Source organism: Melitaea cinxia, chromosome 5 (genome assembly GCF_905220565.1).
Source record: "Melitaea cinxia chromosome 5, ilMelCinx1.1, whole genome shotgun sequence".
Lineage (NCBI taxonomy): Eukaryota > Metazoa > Arthropoda > Insecta > Lepidoptera > Nymphalidae > Melitaea > Melitaea cinxia.
In genome coordinates, this window is record NC_059398.1 from 4031350 (window position 1) to 4056807 (window position 25458).

At 34.8% G+C, this 25458-nt stretch overlaps 1 protein-coding gene across 1 annotated transcript; it reads right to left on the minus strand.

Moving 5' to 3' along the window:
* Positions 1-10715: 10715 nt before the first annotated feature.
* LOC123653964 (ubiquitin-protein ligase E3B) lies at positions 10716-25035 on the minus strand. The gene is made up of 19 exons (XM_045589932.1): positions 24745-25035; positions 23892-24131; positions 23414-23666; positions 22901-23089; positions 22221-22412; positions 21558-21883; positions 21167-21291; positions 20679-20850; positions 20281-20399; positions 19261-19433; positions 18706-18786; positions 17846-18044; positions 15643-15806; positions 14594-14740; positions 14043-14158; positions 13523-13652; positions 12012-12176; positions 11500-11611; positions 10716-10944 (listed from the first exon to the last, which is right to left on the minus strand). The coding sequence occupies exons 1-19, from the start codon at positions 24903-24905 to the stop codon at positions 10772-10774; spliced, it is 3237 nt and encodes a 1078-aa protein (XP_045445888.1). The 5' UTR covers positions 24906-25035; the 3' UTR covers positions 10716-10771.
* Between the last annotated feature and the right edge of the window lie 423 nt (positions 25036-25458).

A 25458-nucleotide genomic window follows, 5' to 3' on the forward strand; every position in this document is an offset into this window, starting at 1 on the left:
GAGAACTTTGCATATGTATGAGTTATAAGTGCCATTTCAGTCTGATGATGGAAACGAAAGATAGTCGAGGGAACTCTTCAACGACTTATAGAAATTACTTGCTGTTTGAACATAATTCGTTTCTATTGATGAGAACTTTGCACCTATATGAGTTACAAGTGCCATTACAGTCTGATGATGGAGACGAAAGATAATCGAGGGAACTTTTCAACGATTTATAGCAATTACCTGCTGTGTTATCATCTGTGTCGCAGGACCAGGTTTGATGATGGAGCCCATAAACACTCGAGGGAATTTCTCAACAATTTACAGCAGTTATACCTTTTGCTGTTTGACGACCGCTTTGATATAAATGGTGCATGTGCCGTGTCGGCGGCGCCTAAACACCGACGGTCGCGGGTTCTATTCCCGCTCGGAGTGGATATTTATGTTTATACAAATATTTATTTTCGGTCTAGTTGTTAATCCTTGTGGTTCTCCCAACCTAGCCTCGGAGAACACGCTAGGCTGTCAGTCCCGGTTGTTATTATGGACACCTGATAGCGAACTTTACTCATAGTATTTCGACGCGTTAGCGCAGCGGTCACAGCACCAGCTGTTGCGCTGGCGTTAGTGGGTTCAATCTCCGCGCACGACAGACATTTGTATTGGCCATATAGATGTTTGTCATTGTCTGGGTTTTTGTGCTTGTGTATTGTGTATGTTTCCGGGCCCCCGACACAAGAGAAAAAGCATCCTTGTTAGGTCTACCCATCACTAAAAATTGTAAAATAAAATAATTTTTAACAAAAAAAAACCGACTTCAAACAGGAAACTAAAAAGTGAAAAATAAATTTACTTAGTACAAAGTAATTCGTATTTTGATTTAGTTAATCAGAAGTGATTAAATAAATATTTTATAATTTTGAAGTTGGTGCCAAGTAAATACTACAACAACCTGGCTACAATAACAAATACAAACAACACACACACAACAAACAAGTACAACAAATATTATTAGATATGTCAAAACAATAACAGAATAATAACAGTATTCAACCTAATAGTCAATGAAACAAATTATGAAAGAAAACTGAATACAACTTACGAGTACTAGAGTAGTTATTGTTTTACTTGGCACCGACTTCAAAATTATAAAATATTTATTTAATCATTTCTGATTAACTAAATCAAAATACGAATTACTTTGTACTAAGTAAATTTATTTTTCACTTTTTAGTTTCCTGTTTGAAGTCGGTTTTTTTTTTTTGTTAAAAATTATTTTATTAGTACCTAAGTACCTACCTACTAACTATAGCTTTCCGTGAGCATTTCTGTCCGCGTGGATTACATGATGGCTGTTCCGTTTTTTTATTTAAATATAGGTAGCTGTTGTTACTAATTATCATTAGTTTATTATATTAGGATATAGATATTATATATAGAATCCTCTAGTAGTTTTTTATTATTATTTTATCCATTAAAAGGAAAAACACAAAACAGATAAATCACATATTGTGTACATATAAAATAAAAAATTGAAAAACACTAGAGTATAATATGCTTTAACATTTTTCAAGTTTTGGAGTTTCTAATCTTACTTTTTTAGGTAAATTATTTACATCCGATAATTAGGCACCTATTTCCGAATATTAAACTATAGTACCGAGGTTAGCTTTTTTGGAAATCCTATTTAAATACGAATTACATATTTATAAAATATGAATAATAGTTTTCGATTTTACCGACAATTATAAAAAATATGAACTGGATAATTAATTAAAAAATCACGAGTGCATTTAGAAAAAAAATAACCAACCTGGAGACATAAGGATTTAAACCGTGGTATTTTCAGTCGTTTCCGACCGGCCGATTTTCCACCTGAACTATTACAACTTCATTGACAATTGCGAAATTTACCTTCGTATTCTAACGATATTGTAGCCATTTTCTCAGTGCCTAAAAACAGGGATAAAACGACATTTTCTAAAAATGAATCCTAGCTAGGTGGATTTATCGCCCCCAAAACCTGCTATATACTAAATTTCATGAAAATCGTTGGAGCCGAGTTCGAGATTCAGATTATAAATATAAACAAGAATTGCTCATTTAAAAATATTAGATTAAAATACTAAAATATAGATTCACAGCTTTTGAAGATTTTATACTTACCAATCAAATTAAAAAAGTACACAGAAGAACATGAATATTCTAGATAAAGAAACATACATATTCCAGATATATGTATTTTTAAAGTAAAAAATTCACTAATTAATTATTACAAGATGTACCTACCTATCTGATTTTAAGCTTTTCAAGTTTTGTCTCATAGATTCCTAGTGTAATATATATTTATACACTACAGTACGGTCCAATATTTATATATCTACTAGCTGACCTTGCGAACTTCGTATCGTCTTATTTTTTTTTTTCTTAAATATAATAATTTCATATATCAAAATAAAATAGAGCCTATCTTTCAAGTTGGATCCAACTGCACACTTACATTATTATTTAGGTAGAACACAATTTTCCGAATGCCGATTTAGTAACTCATTGCATTTTGTTTTTATTGAAAAGGTTGTTACGGAAGTAAAAATTTTGGATAGAAGATTAATATTGTATCCGTTTCGCAAACGATTACGAATATTAATAAATTGTTTCGGATAATACATTACTTTCGGTTACGGATATTAGTTTTAAGTTGAAAACTCCGTATCCGAAAATATCGGATTTTACATCGAAACCGATGTTAGTTTCGTATCATCTGAAATTCGATCTATTCCTTAGGCGCTAACACATCGAATATTAGGCCTTTACATATGGAGTTGCGGTTTTGTATGGTCAAAACATAAAGTTCATTTTTTAATATATAATATATTTAATTAATCAAAGTATGTACCATTGATATCTTTGCACTTGTACCATAGTAGTGTAGTTCATAAATACCTTTACTAAAAAAAAACATTAGGACGGGAATCAATAAAATGTTTGAAGGCGATTCTTTGGACTGCCTGATTGGCTGGACGGCGTTGATGTTTTCCCTTGCAAAAAGTTATCTAAATTTAGACAAAAAAAAAATGGTAATCTGTTGGAGCAAGGTCCGGGGAGTACGGTTGATGTCTTAGACATTCCAATTGAAGCTCCTCTAATTTGGTAGCCGTCTGTTGTGCAGTGTGTGGTCTAACGTCATTCTGAAGCAGCAGTGGCTTAAAGCGATTTACCTAGCCTCGGTTGTTTAGTAGCTAGCTTTTCATCTTGGTTTGCAGTTGCTGACAATAGACATCTGCCGTAATCATCTGGCCAGATTTAAGAAGGCTCTAGTGAACGACACCTGCACTTGTCCACCAAACGCTCACAAGTAACTTTTTTGAGTGAATTTTCACTTGGGGCAGGATTTGACTGGCTCGTCAAGGTTCAGCCATTGCGATGAGCAGTTCCGATTATCGTAATTCGTACATGATCCACTTTTTATCACATGTCACATGATTCGATTCAAAATTCTTAATTATTGTACCGGTTGAGTAATATAACGCAGCAGTCTAAGCGCGTTTGTCGGTTTGCTTCACTCAATTCATGATGTAATCACCTATAAAGCTTTTTTACCTTCTCAATTTGCTTTAAGTTAATTAAAACAGATTTGTCACTAACACCGCAGCCTACAGCTAACTCGGACTTGGTTTGTGATGGATCCGCTTCCACAATATCCTTCAATTCTTCATTATCAACTTGGTCTCCGGCCGTCTACGTCGACGTTGAACCGAAAACGCAGTTTTCTTTTGCAACACCGCAGCCATACACATCATTAACCCTTAGGGCTGTTTCTGCAGCACTGGTGCCACCGTGGAACTCGTACTCGTAAATAACGATATTTCAAGTTTTCCATGTTTTAACCGAGTGACGCAAAAACAAATGAATTACGGTTTTCGAAAGCAAAAGCACGAATTACTAGCTGTCTAAAATTGAATTTGGAATTCTTAACCAAAGAGGAAATATTTGAAATCAAAGTTTCCATACGACAAAACGCCAATTTCATCTGTAAGGACCTAATATTATTTTATAAATGGAAGGTGATAATTGAAATAAAATATCCAGGTATAAATATCAATTATTTTATCACAGAGAATCACATTGTGTTATACAACATATTTACGTGGCTAGTACAAAATATTTCTTACGACAATCTAAATAGGATGTAAAGAATAATATTAGTAAATACTTAAATTACCGGTGAAAATCGACACACAACTACAAAATACTATGTTATATTTAGCAACAATTTTATTTAATACAAAATATAGACAGACATAGATTACATGAGAGTTCGAAAATAAATTGCACTAAATTAATAACGAAACATAAATATTTTATAAACATTTACTATATGTAAATATCTTTAATTACAGAGCGATTGGGGACATAAAGTATGTTTTTGGGTAGAAATTATAGTATGTACTAGCTATTTTCTCAAGGTAAGTAACTTGATAATGACACAATTATGTTTATTCTTAACAATGTATTTTTTATCGTATTCCTTTTTCCAAAATTAATATTCGTAAAGAAATTGTCAACGACAAAATAAATTTAAAGAACTAAAGATTTGTCTTAAACATATTTTAAGTTTAAGGTTTTTTTTATGCTTGAGTAAACGACAAAGTCATTAGCATTTAAAGAGTTGTCATGACGTTATGTAGCTTTACGTATGAGGATAGGTATAACATATAATTATGCTAGGATTCATTAAAATCTGTTCAGTTATTTAAGACAATGTCTTTAAATTATTGTTACGGCGACATTGGCATAAATACAACAAATTACAATTATTACATTAAAAAATATTTAATAACGGACAAAATTGACCCCGACTGGTTTTACATTGTTTTAAAGTTTCAAGAGCTTATAATATTTGCCCCCTTTATTGATTACTTTTTCTGTTTGTCTTCGTGCTTGATTAGATTTTTATATTTTTCTCATTTATAAATTTTGTTTTTATTTTTCTTTATTTGACTACCTAATCTTTTGATGATGTTTTTCTATTTATTGATTTTACCCGAAATATATTGAAATCAGTGCAATAAGTGACAAAAAAGTTATTAAAAATATATTTACATTATTATAATATTTATAAGTATTACAAAAATCAATAAAACACTTATAAATATTTTTATCACTCGATAAAAACCTTTTTATATTTAAAATAATAGTTAACATATGTTATGTTTTGTATACGATTATAATTCTAAAATTATATTATTTATTTTCATAAAAATGGTTATGATGTTATTGTGTTCATTTTGAAATCAAAATAATATTAAATCGGGAAATTCAATTTTAAAGCGCACGTTATTTATGTTTTTTTTTTTTTTTTATGACGAATAAAAATGGCCATTCACAAATAGACAATAGCATTTTTAATAAATTGTGTTAAGTGATGAATACAAACATAGATAACTGTTTTACGTTTTAATTTGTTAAGTAAAGTATTAAGACATTAAAAACTTTTTTTTTTCATAAATATAAATGTTTTTTATTTTTTGTAACCGTTTAGTTAATTCGTATTACTTCTATTATGACTACAAATCATTAATTATATATTTTGACTTGCTTATAACCAATTCATGATTTAAAACGAATTTTGCCGCAATTAAGTCACATTACACAAGTTTTCACATCGTAAAATGAATAGCTCCTTTAAAATTTATTCCATTAATAAAAAGAAAAAAGAAAACAAATTTTTAATCTATATTTAAATATACACCACGATGTTAAATAACAATTCACAAAATATTGTATTGAAATTGTTTCTTTATAGTAAAACTTTAACGTACGTTCCAAACTATTCATGTACAGACATCACTACGAATTTATTATAATATATATTAAGTTTTATTGTCTATGTACACCTATTTTTGGACTGGATTGTAAGATCCTTTTTAAAAAATCGTTCTTTACGATGGGTACTTTTTTAGGCTAATCGTGTATCAAAAAAGTTTTTACTTAGTCATTACTAAAATTCTTTTTTTTTTTCATGTTGTTGGCATAAATAAAATCCATCAGATAAATACTGGCCATCGATAAATATTTAAGCGATAAAATTATGATATTAGAGGGGAAACTTTGTTGAAATTCATATCACAAAAAATAATAATAATAAATAGAATAACAATTTTAAAAAATATTTTCTTGAAGCAAGTTAGTGTCCTTAGACCTTTATAGAGTTATGCATGTAATATGAAAACAATCGTTTCTATAATTTAAATTATCATTTTTTTTTTTCTAATTGAATATAAATTATGTAACATCAAATTACGCGTGTAACGTATGAAAAAATAGTAAAGTAGTGATTAGTAATAGTGCTTAGTGATAAATTTAGATTTAAATCGGCGCAAAACATTATATATATAGAAATATAAGTTTTTAAGCTCTTGCGGTCACTATTCATTCCTAGGAGATCGTCTTACAAGACCGACCGAATTTAGTAATATAACTTTACGATTCTCGCTCTTTTCGCAAATATTATTTTGAACGAACTTCGGGATTCCCCGACCATGACGTCTGTAACGTCGCCATAATATCGAGAATTTCAAAATAATACAGCAATAGGACCCGTTGAAATGTGTTTTATAAATATTTTATTGACAACAAAAAAGTATAAATCATAATAAACTCAAATAACATACGCAACTTATAACCGCTTCCAAATCTAACATTAATACGAATGTCTGGCGCCGACTTAACACTAGAAAACTCGATAACTCTCATAGCCAAAAACGTATTCAAAAAATGAGATCGCATTAAAATTTACACTAGAGCGTTATGAGTCGTACCTAAGAAGTATATAATAATTTTTGGTACACAATTCGTATAACACAGCATGGATATTGTAAAAGGTATAAACTTATTAATTTGTACGTATTACTACAAGATCGGCCGTATTCAATTCTAACCTAACTTTAGCTATCGGTAAAATTTTAGTATAGAAGTTACTCCCCCAAAATTCCACCAATAGTATGGTAGGAAGTTATTGAATTAGTTAAAAAAGATCAAAAAAGTTTGGCTCGTGGCTGTTATGTAAATTATTTAAAAATATGATAAAACCGAGACCTTTTATGAAATTCCTTTATAGTGTTTTTTTGGTACTTTTAGATGTTTAAAGCTTAATTTTCTAAGTAAACCACATTGTGACTGCTTAATTTCAAAATCTTGTAAATTACTTCGCTTGCTCTTTTATTGTTATATTTTCATGAACTCTCCGAGTGACTGTGCTCCTGACTCTTTAGTTTGAAACTAGGAGAATACTCCCTACTATTTTCAACTTTTTTCCAAGAGCAACAGATAATAAAGTAAGATTGACAAAGAACTAAACATCAACACATAATATCAACTAAAAGTAATAAAATATTAGTTATGACTAGATTTTGAAATTAAACAACGTTATAAGGTTAGTACACGCTATATTCAAAAACAACTGCGTGTATGGCCACTAAAGAGCGTTTATGTGTGCAATTAATAATTGAAGGGGTCAGGGGAAAAACAACTTTTGTCACATTTTTTATTTTTTTCAACTGGTAATGCAATCTGAATGGTTATATCTGTCGCTATGTTCTGTCAAAACAAACAGGGCAATAACATTCATAGTCACTGCGATTTCAAGCTTTTAAAATATCGGTACAGGGAAAAAACATCCGATGTCAGAACCGTTCAGGAAAAAAAACAACCGTTGTCCATGGTCGACGTCGACTATGACAGTGACATAAGACTTTAAGGTTATAATTTTTGATATTTTCTTTCGATTCCAAGAGCGCTCCAAATTACAGGAATTGTGAGTTTTTTTACGCAAAATGTCTGACGATGAGTGTAATGTTTTGAGGTGTGAAAAGTCTAGTAAAAAGAGAAAAACTTTCGGTCGAATATCAGAAGTTAACAAGAAGATAAAAGTACAAAGTCATGAGATGGGAGAAAATTGTTATTGTAAGCGGTACAAGTGTTTTGATGTGGTAAATCTAGATCAAAGAAACAAAATTCTAAGAGATTTTAATCTCATGAAGACCCGTGATGACCAAAATTTATATTTGTGTGGTCTCATCACAGTTTATGAGGTACAACGAAGGCGTCCAAGAAAAGCCGAAGACGATGCAAATTTACATTCAGCAACCTATGTATACCGGGTTAGAATCACAGACAACACTCAAACGAAAGATGTTCCAGTTTGCTTTAAAGCATTCATGGCTATGCATGGCATTTCTCAACAAAGGTTAAAAACTCTGAAGAAGTCTTTGCAAGAGACTGGAAACGCGCCATTAGATATGCGAGGCAAGCACAACAACAGGCCAAGGAAGCTCACAGAAGATGTGAAAAATAAAGTAATGGAGCACATTAGGTCCTTTCGTGGCCGTAAAAGCCATTACAGCCTACACGAATCCTCAAAAATATATCTTCCTGAAGAATTAAATGTAAAAAAAATGTACGATTTGTTTCAATACAAAGATTTATTGTCCTATGAGTCATACAGATCTATTTTTGTTAATAATTTCAATATTGGTTTCGGATATCCGAGGTCAGATACATGCGGAAAATGTGATGAATTTAAGGCTAAATTGAAGGGCTTAGAAGTAGATTTGAAGAGTGTATCTAACAGTGAAGAAAAGGATATTATTGAAAAGAAGATAAAAGATTTAGAATCTGAAAATAAAGTACACAAGATAAAGGCAGAGACATTTTATCGCAAAAAAAGAGAAAGCAGGATTCACTCTCAATCTTCATTGAAAAGAGAGGCTATCGCCATGGATTATCAAAAGAATTTAAGCATGCCTAACATAACCAGTAACGAGACCTACTATAAGAGACAGCTCACCTTCAATTCATTTAACATTCACGCCCTGGCTTCTTCAGATTCTTATTTTTACTGCTACGATGAGACCATAGCTAAGAAAGGAGCAGATGAAGTTTGTTCTTTCCTACATCATTATATCTTTACAAAACTCAATGCGAATGTCAGAGAGTTAGTAATATTCTGTGATTCATGCGGTGGGCAAAATAAAAATTATTGCATGTTCAGATTTATACACTATGTGGTTCACACAACCAAACGTTTAGATGTGATAAAAATGGTATTCCCGATTCGAGGTCATTCGTACCTAGAATGTGACAAAAACATGGCACTTATAAATCAGAAGGCTCCATGTGAAACACCAGATGATTGGAGAAAACCTACCTACCGACCTATCCGTGAGATCAGAGTTGAGATTACACATCCTCGTCTCATTTTCTACAGAGATTCCTATAATGGACACTGGACTTCCTCTGTTATGCTGGATGCAAAGAGAAGACGGGTAAATTCATCTTCCTGTGAAGACATCCCTAATTCAGGAGAATTTATTCTCCCTGACCAAGCTTACAAGGACATATTACCGATCAGTAAAGCAAAATTCCTGGATATACAGTCTTTATCAAAATATTGTGGACCAACAGCAAAAAAGTTTTTTTCCAACCTTAAATACAATAATTAGATTGCCTTGTGAAGTTGTGACATCAATTGTTTTTCCCCTGATGTTGGTGGACATGATGATTTTCACCTGATTATTCTGACTTAGTCACAATTTTTTATTATAACTCTTGGCTGATGTAATAATCAAAATAAAAAAATATATAATTACATTAACAATAAACATCCTTTCAATAAAAAAAGCTTTTCTTATTTATTTGGGTATAAAACACTATTTTATTACGATCTTATCTTTTAATTAGTAATATCTCAGTTTGTTCATTAGGTGACAAAAGCTGTTTTTCCCCTGACCCCTTCAATTTTCAATAAACCTTATATTTTTATTTAAATTATACAAATATAAATTATTCTCCTTTTTGAGAATATATTCGTTGCAAATAAACACGATCAAGCAGAATGGAACATAAAAAGAACAAAGGTTTATTGAGTTAAAAACTCAACGATAACATTACCACACATACGTCTGACTAAACTCACACCTACTTGAGCCAACTGTCCGTTTGCCCCCTCGTAAATAAATAATAAAAAAAAAAAAACTAACGTCCGTTTTGTTTTATAGCTGACGAGTCGTTTTGCAAATATACTGTCACCAACCTTTAATCATATCTGATCAGTGTTGCCTTATTAAAAATCGAATGAAAATAAATTAATCTTTGTGTAAGATTAAAAATACTCCTAAGAGTTTACTCCTTAAGAAACGATATGTTTGGTGGTGTGAAAAAAACGACTGTGCTTTAGACTACACGACTGAAGTTAAACTTACGAAACGTAACTCTCTATCTTTCTATACTCACTAACTTACATCTCCCACTCAACTTCGGAACGCTTTTCGTAACGCTCTCGTCACACATTCACCAGCTTATTCCTCAAGTTTTACTTATTTATTTATTTATTTACTCTTTATTGTACACCACAATATGCAAATACAAAATAATTACAATACAGACAACTTAAGAATGTGTAGTACAAGAGGCGGTCTTATGGCTAGTTAGCCATTTCTTCCAGACAACCCGAAATAGGATTGAATACTATTTATTTGAAGATCGGGTAGGTTTACTTCAATAATATGGGGAGCGAAACCGCGTAAAACAGAAACGCTGCTCTGTAAATGACTTTTTACCGCGAAATATCTCTTACGAGAAAGAGATGGATGTATTTTTAACATTACGGTAATCGTTTTTTAAGGAGTAAACTCCATTCACACGTCGGAACTGACAAACACACTTTCTTCTTCCGAACAATACATAAAATTCGTTTACTGAAGTACAATCGTGTTTTTCGAGTACACTAAGACAGCTCAAAGCCAGTGTTGCTATTAACCGCGTATCGCAATTTATCTCTCAGTGTACTTCTTTTCTGATAGTTTGGTAGTTTTAACAGATTGAAACAAGTCGACGATGTCGGGAGTCGATTTAATGGATCCTTCTTCCTGATCGTAAAGAAACCGCGTATTACGCTACCTGTAATTTAAAAAAATGACAGTAATAATAAAAAGTTCATCCATTAAAACCAACTTTACTGTCAGTTTTTTTTTATGAATTTTCTTTTATTTTGTCTTGAAAGAATTGGTGGTAGTGGTGAGTTCTATAGACAAAAAAAATATTATATGTTGTACAAAGTTATACAAAGAATAATCGTTACAATATTATCATAAAAGGTAAAGGTAGAGAAAAACAAAAAACAAAAAAAAAAAACAAATAAAGTTAAAAAATAAAAAGTTAATTAAATTTTATTAATATTTATCAACTCATGATTAAAAGCGTTTAGAATATATTAATGAACTTAACAATAATATAATAAAAAAGATCAAAGTTTGTGAAATGATTGTACAACTACTGAATTGATTTTAAAAATTCTTTCACCAGTAAAAAACAAATTTCCTGAGTATTATGGGCTAAATAACATATTTTATTTTGTTATAATTACATTTGTAAATTTTTAACAAATGTTCATTTTGACAAAATTCAAATTTAGTAAGAAAAACCAGATATATAGTAAACATATTCTCATCTCACCTATAGTGTCCCCCGTATCTTCATCGTCACCGACTTCAACGCATCGGATCGAAAACGGAGGCTTCAGATGTGCGAAACCAAGCACTGGTGGCTTCGAGCATGACGTCACGAACTAGAAACAAATGTTTATATAATAAAATTTTAACCGACTAATATTTTGTATACGTGACTTATCGCTTGGTTAATTTAATTTCAGTCAGTCAGTTCAGCCTATTGCAGTCCACTGCTGTACATAGGCCTCCCTAAGTTCGCGCCAGACGTCCCGGTTTTCCGCAATCCTCATTAAAAATTTAATGCCCAGTTCCTAAATTCATAAACGATAAGTTCAAGTTATACGCTTCAAAATTCAGTTACAATTTTCTATCCTAACAAACATACATACTATATACAAGCATTGCAAGTTAAATAAAAACTTTAAAAAAAAAACATGTAATCGGTTTGGAAATTTTTTTTTTTAAGTCGGTTAAAAAGTAAAACAGCAGGTACAGTGTAGTTATAAAATATGATCGAACCTTTAGGAACATAGCTCGTTCGTTTTCAGTGAAGTCTCTTTGCAGAACGTCCCACAGCCAACAAACAACCCGGTGTGAATCGTGAAAGCCGCCGTAGTACTGCGTGTGACGACGTAGGTCGCGTAGATCGAGGGGTACATTGTCACCGCTTATTAGGCGTTGTAGCTGAAATACAAGTGTGAACATGTTATTTATAACGTTTGACAACATTTTATTACTATAAACTTTTTTATTTAAACAGTAAATAATATCTTATAATATAATTCTTTTTTTAAAATAATATCAAAGAACTTTGTCGATTATGCCCATACTTTGTTACTGAAATGATGTTAAGTACTAATAATTCAAGATATTTCAATAAAAATCTGTCCCAGTTATATAAGTTATTCAACTCCAAATTACGTTATTTCAAATGGTGGGGTTCAGTAGGTGTAAAATAGATCACGTTGCACGTGATAACAAATCCTAGCCTTTTTTTTAAATTACTTTGCCTTAATATACGAGCTACTGAGCAATGTAATTCTGCATAACCGTCTAATGAATACGTAAGCATGGCTATAATTTACAATAAATAACATACTAGGAGGAAAAGAATTTTTTTCCAGTACAGCAGTTCTTTAGTTGTATTCATCAGTTATTGATAATTTTCGAAGACCCGTTGGCGCAACGGTCATAGCACTGGTTTATGCCTGTTGCGCTGGCGGTTGCGAGTTCGATCCCCGCATGTGACAAATATTTGTATTGGCCATACAGATGTTTGGGTGTTTGTGCAGTGCTTGTGGGCCTCCCCACCGTGCCTCAGAGAGCACCCCAAGCCAACGGTCCCGGTTGTTATCATGTACACCTGATAGCGATCGTTACTCATAGTAGGGAATATATATGCCAAACCGCATCGACTACATGGGGAAAAAAGCCTAGCCCCAGCAGTGGGATATTACAGGCTGAAGCGAAACGATAGCGATAGTAATAATTTTTCTTTTAAAGGCGTGTTTACGTGCTCACGAAAGATATCGTAGGTAAGGCTCGTTTATTTAAACAAAGTTAAATTAAAAAATGGGCTAAGATTTTTTTTACCGCTGGACGTGGGCTGTAACACCTACTGAACTGCCTTTTTTTAAGAAACACAGTTACTAGTCGAACAACCTGTATATTTCATACCATATCAACCTGTATATTTGTATAATCCAATTTAAATTTTTGTTTTCAAATATGTCGTATAATGATGTAATGAGTGTAGGTAATATGAAAAACATTTTGACGTTTTTTCATTTCGACATTAAATATGTAGTATGTATGTGTATACCAGGCCGAAGACGGGCAGCAGCGTCTTCGGTGCGACAAAGCCAGTACTGCGGTCACCAACCCGCCTGCCCAGCGTGGTGACTATGGGCAAAACACATGAGTTCACGTTATTTTTGGCGTAAACTTGTGGAGGCCTATGTCCAGCAGTGGACTGTATACGCTGTAATGAGAGAGAGATGTATGTGTATAAATACCAAACTACTATTTACCTCAGGTGTAGAAAACAGTGAGAGCCATTCCGGGTTTATGATAGTTCTGAATCCTTTAATAAAGGCATTTGTCTGGTCTTTTATTTGAGTGTGCATACGGAAATGTGCCATCAAATGTATATAATTAATCCTGAAAGGAAAACATATTTCAATCATGGAAAAGTGGCACAGATAAAATGAGAAATAATGAAATTGGATGATTATCATAGAACCATACATGGATTTTTTTATTAATTTCGTTACCAGAAATACAAGTTCTATAAAATATTGATTAATGGTATAAGCACATGTAAAAAAGAGTATATTTGGATTGGTATTGATAATAATTCTTTGACAGCTAACATAATTATATATCATCATCATCAGGCTATAAATCATTCATCATTCAAAAAGAAAGATAAACTTATAAAAGCGTCTATTATAAATTTAAAAAACTAATAAGTATTTAGGTTTTTCTAATAAGGTGTTTATAACAAATAATTTAAATAATTTTTTTTTTGTAAATAATTAAAAATATTACTTGTTTTCATTGGTAACAGGTATAGCCTTTCCTCCTGGTACAAGTTCATGCGTCACGATTTCACCTAATCTCTCTTCATCTACAGAAAAGGTAAGTTCTAGGCTTGAAATATCCCCCTGAAAAGAAAATTTGATATTATAATATCATATATTTACAACTAATGACTGAAGACGCTGCTACCCGTCTTCGGCCTGGGTATTTCAAAGCCAGCTGTTGGATGGTTATCCCGCCATCGTTCGGCTTTTTAAATTCCTAGGTGGTAGTGGAACTGTGATATCCCTTAGCCGCCTTTTACGACACCCACGGGAAGAGAGGGGGTGGCTACATTTTTTACTGCCGTAACCACACAGCGAAAAATACTTTTATCCATTATATATTATAAATTATACTGTTAGGGTTTGTCCATGAAAGATGTCCTCCATAAAAAATGTCTTCGAGCCGCCTCTGGTTTGAGGTACTTCTCCAGTCGGGCTGCCTTCTGTGCCCTACCTCAGTTAATGTCAGTTATATCTGATTTGTATATAAATAGAGCATTATTAAAGTGTAGCGACCTGGAAGTGCTTGATGTAGGTGAGGCTGCGATAGAGGTCGCGGTCGAGCGACGGCAGCTCGTCGATCCAGGAGTACAGCGCCTGCTGCGTCTGGCCCAGCACTTGGCTGAGGAAGAACGACGCGAACGGCACGTCCACCACGATTCCCTGCAACACACACACCACTTTTAAAATACATAAAAAACGAGTGTGCTTTAGACCACACGACTGAAGTACAATTCACGAAACGTCCTTAAGAATGCGCTCCGGACACATCCCATTGAACAAGTTTGCTTATTTGATGAATAAAACTAATACTCCGAATTGTGAGGAGTGTGATAAAATTGAAGACGTTTATCATATTGTTATGGAATGTATCCGGAATGAACCATTACGAAATGAAATATTTATGTCTCATAATATTATAAGAGAAGTCGGTGGAATAAACTGCGTCTTGGCATTCCCTTTATCCAAGGAGGCCAGGGCTCTGTATAAACTGGTTAGATTGGGTTTGAGAGTGAGATGAGCGATCATCTTCTCTCAAGACCAGTTTCTAGTTTAAGAAGACGTATAGAGTGTCATAGTCGCTTTTTGTGACCAAGCTCTTTAAAATAAAGATTAAAAAAAAAAAAAAATTCACGAAACGTACTCTCTCTCTCTTTCGTTCTATTATAACTACCCTATATCTTCCTCTCAACTTCCGTTCGCCTCGCTCGATTACACTTTTCGTAACGCTCTCGTCACGCAATCACCAGCTTACTCCCCAAGCCAAGCGTGCGTAAAGAAGTTTTACTTCAATAAATCAAATACAGAATGTTTCCGGCTGTTAATAAGGTATTAAGATCTCTATGGTAGCAACCGGGACTGCTCCCCTAGGCACGATGGGAAGAACCACATGAACACACCTAGACCAGATAAATAAAACATTTGTATAAATAAATACAAATATAACGGCTATTTGGTTTCCAACAAGAAATCTAAAACATGATTGCATTTAGGCAACTAATTCCGCCAAACGCAGAACGGTCGAATTTCATTTTTAATCATATGTATATTAAAATAAACAGTACCTCATAGACAGCTTTCCCGAGCATGCGTCCAATAAACTCGAAAAGTTGTAAATGGTTCTCTTGCAGGCAGGACGTGGGCGACGGATAAAGACGCTCTTCGCTCGTCACTCGGAACAGGTTCAGTGATGGATCGAACACGCGCTTTATCGTCTCTTCTAGAAACTCTACAAATACATACAGAAATAAATCATTAATAATAATAATAATAATAATACTTTATTTCAGACTAGATTTTAAGTCCATATTGGGTTAGTACAACAAAACAACATTTAGAATAAAAAACAAAACGAAATTAAATTAAAAAAGCAATAAGAAAAAAATTATATTAAACATAAATAAAAAAAATTTTTACTTAAATTTTTGTATTAATTTATGATTACTTTTAATGACCATAAAAACCAACAATGTTTATTATCAAGTACAATAACAATTGATTACCACTGAAATGGAAAATTTAGATCCTACAATATTTACATAAACAGTCTGACTCAGGGTCAAGTAAATTTATTTTATAGATAAAAGGTGTTTATTGTTTTTTAAGTGTGTGTACTTTTGTCTAGTTCTGAAACAATACATGGTTTCAGAAGTAGACAGAAGTAACTACATTCGTAGTTTACGTGTCTTATAGTAATTGTGAAAAGTCGGCGTCATGTTTGAAGAGAATCAAAAGCCCAAGAAATTTACTGTAATATTCATCTTGGAAAATGGGTGGAATCATTTAAATTTAATTTACGTGCGTCGGGCATGGATAAAGCAAGTGATGACAGAAGGGTAGCTTAATTTTTGTCTATCATTGGTAAAGGACGTGGATGTATTCAATAAATTGAGAAAAAAATGAGGATATTGTTAAATATGAACCTAAATAGAAAATTGTATTTTCTATTGACTGTACTCGCACAAGGTCATTAAAGTTTTTTTTTTACTTTGATTTCTGGTTCGAACACAAAAATGTTTCACGTAAAAGGTGCGTGTTTACGACTACTGGCAAACATACACTCTAGATTCGAATAATGTTTGTGTATGTGTGTGGCCACTTGTTAGATTGTGGCTTTTCAGAAACTTTTGTTAGTGAATCTTTTTTTGAATCGTTGATTTGAAACTCGATAAAATAATAATGTGTCTCAATAAAAAACAAACATTATATTCTTATATCATTATAGGAAGCGCACGCGCACGACGGCCCGCAGCGCGAGGCTGGGCAGCGCCGCCAGCTGCCGGTAGCCGTACCTTTGAAGACGCCGTCCTGGTCGATGCCCGCCTCGTCCAGGCCCTGCTCGTTGATGAAGCGCACGCGCACGACGGCCCGCAGCGCGCGGCTGGGCAGCGCCGCCAGCTGCCGGTAGCCGTACCTTTGAAGACGCCGTCCTGGTCGATGCCCGCCTCGTCCAGGCCCTGCTCGTTGATGAAGCGCACGCGCACGACGGCCCGCAGCGCGCGGCTGGGCAGCGCCGCCAGCTGCCGGTAGCCGTACCTTTGAAGACGCCGTCCTGGTCGATGCCCGCCTCGTCCAGGCCCTGCTCGTTGATGAAGCGCACGCGCACGACGGCCCGCAGCGCGCGGCTGGGCAGCGCCGCCAGCTGCCGGTAGCCGTACCTTTGAAGACGCCGTCCTGGTCGATGCCCGCCTCGTCCAGGCCCTGCTCGTTGATGAAGCGCACGCGCACGACGGCCCGCAGCGCGCGGCTGGGCAGCGCCGCCAGCTGCCGGTAGCCGTACCTTTGAAGACGCCGTCCTGGTCGATGCCCGCCTCGTCCAGGCCCTGCTCGTTGATGAAGCGCACGCGCACGACGGCCCGCAGCGCGCGGCTGGGCAGCGCCGCCAGCTGCCGGTAGCCGTACCTTTGAAGACGCCGTCCTGGTCGATGCCCGCCTCGTCCAGGCCCTGCTCGTTGATGAAGCGCACGCGCACGACGGCCCGCAGCGCGCGGCTGGGCAGCGCCGCCAGCTGCCGGTAGCCGTACCTTTGAAGACGCCGTCCTGGTCGATGCCCGCCTCGTCCAGGCCCTGCTCGTTGATGAAGCGCACGCGCACGACGGCCCGCAGCGCGCGGCTGGGCAGCGCCGCCAGCTGCCGGTAGCCGTACCTTTGAAGACGCCGTCCTGGTCGATGCCCGCCTCGTCCAGGCCCTGCTCGTTGATGAAGCGCACGCGCACGACGGCCCGCAGCGCGCGGCTGGGCAGCGCCGCCAGCTGCCGGTAGCCGTACCTTTGAAGACGCCGTCCTGGTCGATGCCCGCCTCGTCCAGGCCCTGCTCGTTGATGAAGCGCACGCGCACGACGGCCCGCAGCGCGCGGCTGGGCAGCGCCGCCAGCTGCCGGTAGCCGTCCTCCACGAGGCGCGTGCGCCGCACCGTCACCAGCGTCGAGCGCCCGCCGCACGCGCGCTCCGTCAGCCCCAGCACCACCTGACACCGACCTCACTTACAGCGGACCTTAACACTTCAAATTAAAAAAAAAAACAGAGGCCTCTGTTTATTCGAAGCACGGGAGTACTTAGACTATCACGACAACATGGTTAACTCGAAGCTAATATCATTACATCATCATCATTACAGCCTATACAGTCCACTGCTGGACATAGACCTCCACAAGTTCACGCCAAAAATAGCGCGAACTCATGTGTTTTGCCCATAGTCACCATGCTGGGCAGGCGGGTTGGTGACCGCAGAGCTGGTTTTGTCGCACCGAAGACGCTGCTGCCCGTCTTCGGCCTGTGTGTTTCTAAGCCAGCAGTTGGATGGTTATCCCGCCACTGGCCGGCTTTTTAAGTTCCAAGGTGGTAGCGGAACTATGTTATCCCTTAGTCGCCTCTTACGACACCCACGGGAAGAGAGGGGGTAGCTATATTCTTTAGTACCGTAGCCACACAGTACCGAAGCTAATATAAAGTATGTAAAATAACTGTCAACTACTACATCCCCAAATCTTTTCCATTTTTTATTTTATTTATACCTTCAAATAGTAACACCATTATGTTTCTAGTATTATTTAATGTAGGCTAATGTGACAACGGCTAAGCATACTAACAAAAATGAATGGATAATAAAACAGAAGTCTTTGATTCACCTTCTCATCAGCCACGGCGCGTCTAAACAGTCTGACTCGCTCACCGTGAGCGATCATGTGAGGAGTCTTTTGAACCAGAACCTGACAACAATATAATGCTAAGATTGAGGAAACGGCTTATTATTAAAATACTTCATATGTAGAAAATATTAAATTTACAACTATTTATTTACATGAGTCAACAGTGATTGCAAAACACATTCGGAACAACATACTCCATTGGTGAGGATGATACAATGAATTAAATGCTGAGGACTTGGACACAGACATAATCCATAACAAATTAAAGTCATTAATTTTAAGTAGTCATTTTATTTTATTTTCCAATTTTTTTACTATTCATTTTAGAAAACTTGTTGTTGTCACTAATATTTTTGTTCAATGCATACCCATTATCGACAAAGAGAAATGAACAAATATATATATATAAATATATAGGTATATATTTGTAAGATTGTAATATGTATTTTTTTATATGATTCTACGGGACTTAAGGCGATAATTGTTTTGAAACGATCGTAGTTGGAATAGAAATAAAATAAAACAGCCGGCTACCTGCTGCGGCTTCTTGCCCTTCTCGAGGTCGGCCATGAACTGCGAGTCCCGTATCTCGCGCACGAGCCAGTGCTGCGGTGGCGCGAAGGCGCGCCGGCAGTCGCGCCGGTACAGCGCCAGCAGCAGCGTGTGCAGCGACGAGAACACCGCGCTGCTGCCCAGCGTCTTCAGCTCTGAGGGGGAGGGGGGGGGGATTAATGCCTGCTGTCGTACTAGAAATGATACCTAAAGGAGGAACGCCAAAAGCTGGTGATATTGTGGCATTTTGTTGTCCAAAGTAATAATAATCTTGTCTTTTTTTTTTGTAACTGTTGAGTTGCTACGACAGTAAAGAATATAGCCACCTCTTCCTGTGGCTGTCATAACAGGCGAATACGGGATAACACAATTCCACTACCACCTTGGAACTTAAAAAGCCGACCGATGGCGGAATACATACATCCAATTGCTGGCTTTGAAATACACAGGTCGAAGACGGGCAGCAGCGTCTTCGGTGCGACAAAGTCAGCCCTGCGGTCACCAACCCGCCTGCCCAGCGTGGTGACTATGGGCAACACACGAGTTCACGACATTTTTGACGTGAACTTGTGGAAGCCTATGTCCAGCAATGAACTGCGATAGGCTGAAGTGATAATGATGATGATGATGATGATGATCCTTGGTAACATAGACTATATCATATATCTAAGAAGGATGCTTAACAACAGTGTAGATAAATAAAAATAAATTATACAATTCTGCAACAGTGAAGTAACACTTTTTTTTGCACCCAATTTTTTTTTTTACCCAGAGAAAATCTTTAAGAGGAGGTCCGGCTCTTGGGGTAGAAATGGGTTATGTGGGATTCTTACCCACTAAAACCTCTGCGATGGCCGTCTTCGACACGAAGTTGGAGGAGTTACGGGATTGCTCGCGCATGCGCATCCAACGACAATATACAGCAACTTTCACTTATTAAAATTAAAAAATGAAGTAAAACAAAACTTAAATATTATAATTTTTGCTATTATCACTACTCACCAAATAATTGTCCTATGATAGATTTATATATGAACATATTTAAGAATTGGGACATATTGACGAAATCCTGCAACTTGAAGGGATCCTGCTTCTCGTACATCTCCATGTCATCTAATATTCTGCAATGACAAACAATATTTATTTAAACTGCGTTCAAATTAATTCCTACCATTTTACAAGAGATGGCGTAGGTAGTAGGTAGTTTTATGCTTCTACTTTCATAAACAAATTTATTTCAGATCAGCTGCAAGTATAATAAAAGAAGCTTAGTTTAATTTATATAATAGTAGGCATCAAACTACATGTATATAAAAAATAACAAAACAACTTATAGGAGAATTATTACTCTTTAATAGTTCTACTCAAATTTTACATAATATAAATAATAATGAACTTACGTTACGTAATGAGTCATGCAATCGGAAAACAAGACAAGCATCTGAAACTCAGGGGCAGACGCCTTAGTGTTGAGAGCTAATAGGTCTAAGAAGGATTTCAGTCCACTATTAGGTCCTAGCGTACAGAGGAACTGCCACAGTGAGTACAGTATCTCGTCTTGATTGCAGAGTCCTGAAATAAAAATTATTGATAAATAATAATCAGCTTATTAGAACCCTGTTGTCCATAATTTTGTATCGAAAAATGTATTTGGTAGCTTCATGTTTAAAAAGAATTTATTAATAGTATCAAATTACAAAAGACACTTCCAAATTCAAATTCTAAATATAACTACACCTATAAGACTCAAGTGTGTGACACAAACTGAGTTAGGATGACTTTATTAGGAAATTTAAGCCTATTATAACGAAATTATAAAATTATAACAATAGAGAAGTATTGTAAAGAAATTGTAAGAAAATTTAATTAAAATGTAACGAAAAATTACCTGTCAATATGTCCAATTTAACTTGCGACATTGTTTGCAGAGCAGTGTAATACATTGAACATATAAGAGCTATTTTTGTGCAGTCTGGAGATCCCAATTTTCTGAAGTTTTTATTAGAGTTACCTCTGTAAAAAAAAAAGACAAGAAAATATATTTACATAGACTATATACACAAAACATTTATTTTAGGTATAGTTGTATGTCCTCCCCACCGTGATAGGCCGTCAGTCTTGATTATTATCATACAGTCTTGACAGAAATTGTTAGTCATTTATATTATAGGGTTAAATGATTCCATTCAAACCATTATGTTATAATTGGATTTGGTGAATTAGGTTTGGCTTTCAAATTGACTTTATTTCAATAAATTTGAAGAATTGTCTTTTGATACCTATTAGTTCTAGCTTCAATAGCTCTTCGGATGAACGAAGCTGGATTACTGCTCTGAACAGGTGTAGACGGCTGAGATGGACCCGCGCCTTCCTCCCCTGAGACCCCAGCATCCAACATCTCTTTTAAAGGTGAACCAAGTAGCTTCTTCAACATGGGAGCACCCCACAATAAAGACAGTTGGGTTCTTAGGTTACCCATCGCTGGTGGGAGGTAAGCGTCAAAGCTTTGAGAGAACCAGCCCAATACAGGATGCCAGTTGCTTAGGTTACCCTTCTTGCATACCACATATTGTTGACAACTGTCAAGAAAACGAGTTACTACAAGCTGTAAAAAAATTATACATTTCAGTATGCTCTTTGAAGTATAAAACATTGAGATAAAAATTAAGTTTCAAATATGTCTAACAAAGATAAAACAAATTAGATCCAAATCACATTTTACCTGCCCATTTGCCTTGATTTTTGAAGCTTGAGTAATTATCTCATGTTACCCAGTAAAATTGATTACACCAAGAACCTATAGCTATATAATCAAATCAAAGAAAATTCTTTCTATAAGAATATATAGTAGCTTAATAAGAAACCAAAGGAGGACAACGCCAATTAGGGCTAATGGACTAAGGGCTAAAACTCTAATAATAGAATTATGTAATTATACTTACTACAAAAGTAGGGTAATAAGTTCCAGGTTGAGCATGCTCTCGCTCAGAATAGGCCAGTTGGATTAAATTTGCTAACAGGCATAAAGCATAGTTGCCTTCCAACGTATTGAAAACAATACGCATATTTTGATCTGCACTCAAAAAGTCAACACATTTATCAAACATTGAGTGTTGTCTGAATGCAGCAATTGACTGAAAAATATTGTTATTTACGCAATCATTTTATTTATTTAAAATCTGTTGAAGTTTTGTTACATTCTAAATGATTTGTAATAATTATAATTACAAATATTACAAATGATAAAAAAAAATTGTTATTCAATTGAATAATATTTTTTTTAAACATTATTAAAAACATTATTAAAGGTAAAAAAATGCTTTAGATTAACAATTACATTTGAAACTCTGAATTGCACTACACTAAAAAAGAACTTAAGAGGGACATATAAAGAACGATCTACAAATGTAGTCTTATTGCAAGAAGTACATAGTGCTAAAATCTGTTTCTGAGATTAGAAGACATATTTTAGGTATCAATTATAAACTATGGTTTCAATCAGTATAAATGGAATGTGGTCCAAGCAACTGAACTTTATTTTCAATTGAAAAAGAAGGCATCTATAACATTTATTAGTTAATCCATTTTGATTAAAATGGCTTGATAAAAAATGTGTACAAACCTCAGAAGATATCTGTTGCATGTGGAAGACAAGTGTAGGCACGGACAATATCTGTATGATGTACATTGTAAGCAGTTTCTCAGAGAACTGGGCCGACACAAGCGGTCGTAATGTGAGAGTGACAATTGCTGTTAGTGCTATATTCTTTAAGCTAACTTTCTCACGACAGAGTCCACGGAGGAGTAGAGACTGGAAAAAAAGATTATAATTAGTTGTTTTTACCTTATTAATAATAATTATTACAAAATATTGTATATTTATTGAAACTAAAACTTATAACAACAAATTAATTTTGATAGTTTCTCAAGGTTTCTGATTTTTAAATTCTTAGTGAGAAAAAGTTAGGAAGGCACTATCATTTCCAAAATATAGTACTAGGAATTATAAATTTTAATTTTGATGAAATTGTACATATCATGTAATTAATTTAAAATTCTGTTATGCATTAAATATTTTACAAGAATTTTTTTACACTATAAATCAAAAAATTGGTATTTGATTACAATATCTTACCTTCAAAGTTAAATAATACCCTCTATGGAAGAGTGATCCCATAACATTAGCACATAATTGAGTCATGCCTCCTCTGAGCTTCTCGAAGTTTTTTAGTCTGGTCAGGGCCCATGTGTTGGTGGCTGTGAATGCCAGCAATGTGTGGAGATATATGAGTATACTCTGCATATCTATTGGAGACTCTGGTTTTAATTCTTCGAGGTACTGGCAGCATTTGTATAATAAATCCTTTATATGAGATATCCATCGTAAACTAAAATATATTAGAGTTATTAGGTATTGTCTAAATTTAAGTATAAGTTACTATTTTGTGGAAATGATATTAATATTTAAATTTGTTATTAAACTTACTCCACTAAAAATTCTTGTGATTCAGTATTTTCTCTATTCTATATTATGTGCTACATTATTTATCACAAATTAATAAATTTAAATATTTTATTTACTTAAGTAAAATTACTTTTTCCTGTTATTTTACCTGTATTCCTTATTTAAAAATACGCCCACATAAGATACTTTAACCGATTCAGAGTGAAGACTCTGTACTATATACTTGCAGAGCTTTTCAAATCTCTTTTTATCCCTCTGATGTTTAAAAATCAGGAAGAGACGGCATGCTACCCTGTACACGTCCAATGCTGGTACAAATTCTGGCTGTTGAGGCTCATCTTGGGAACCGTGGCTAGTTAAATCTGGCAAGAGCTGATCAAAATCATTTCTGAAAATATTTATATTTATTCAACAAATGTAAAAATAATATGTTATTATTTAAATAACATAATGTCACTACTAATTGATTAATTTTGAAACAGAACTTTTAACTCTTAATAATACATAATCAAAGCACTATTAACTTTTAACATATATATTAAAAATTTTAAAATAAATATAGGTATCAAGCAACTTAATACATATTTATAAAAAAAAAAATATATAAACAAAAATTGATACACTCAAAATCATTCAGGTAGAAAGTGAAACCATAACCCTGGAGTAGAAAACATGATCACTGACCACTGAACAATCTAAATCTGTTATCATTATTACAAACACCTCAATGAGCTGAACTGCAAATTTACTGTTAATGAAGGAACATAAAATTTATTTATTTATATTTTCAATTATAAACTGAAAACTTTCGAAAAAAATTCAATTCAATGACGTGATAACCCTGATTGACCTTCCATACTACATGAAAATGAAGACATTTGACTTCGTACAGGAACAATCTATAATAAGACTAGCACAAAAAGGAGTTTGAATCAAATATAATAAGGATCTTTTAACATTGAAGGCGTTAATATTTATTTAATTATTTTTATGCTACTTACAAGATAAGTTTGATGAATTTCTGTTTGGCAAGCCAACCACGTACTACTGCTTGTATTTTTATCGCGGACTGTTCACGCTTTTTTTCAAGAGCCCGTTCTTCTCTAGCTGCTTTAGTCTGTTCTAAAAATGTATCCTTACTAGTAATAGATTTTGAAAACATTTTAAAACGCTGTATTGCACACAAATATAGCTTTGTTTTCTATTTGGCTTAATAACTGTCAAGATAAAGAACCATCTAAATTCATGATAAAACCACACAATTATCGAGGTAATTGAATCATTTTACAAATTAAACGTCTAAACAACGCTAAAAATCACTAATTGTTTAATCATTTCGTTAACTAAGAATGATTATCACTAATTTTTGATTTTTTCTGTTGCTCTTGAAAAATATCAAGATTTGTTTGACAATTGACATAACTTATAGATTACTATATAATATTATGTTACCACATTACTTTAATTGTTGGTAAAGAGAAGTTATCAAAAAATTAAATTATATTATTTATTCACATTACAACTAGTTAATGTTCAAAATATTTATTAATGGAAATGGAACTAACTGCCCGAACAGACTTCGTTCTGTCAAAAGTTGAGATGACAACATTTATTGCAGAATGCTCGGCAGAAATGTCACATGTAATCTACGAATTAAAAATGAAAGGAAAAAAGCGCGGGAACTTTGAAGTGAAAAGGCGGTCTTTTTTTTTCAA

Bases quoted from the DNA above. Each gene is read 5' to 3' on its own strand.
- LOC123653964 (XM_045589932.1), bottom strand. From the start codon at position 24,905: ATGTTTTCAAAATCTATTACTAGTAAGGATACATTTTTAGAACAGACT. The intron at 13,653-14,042 runs GTAATATTTTTA...TTTTCCTTTCAG, and splicing joins CCTGTTACCAATGAAAACAA to GATTAATTATATACATTTGA. The intron at 12,177-13,522 runs GTAAATAGTAGT...CTTGTATTTCAG, and splicing joins CACTGTTTTCTACACCTGAG to CTACAACGCCTAATAAGCGG.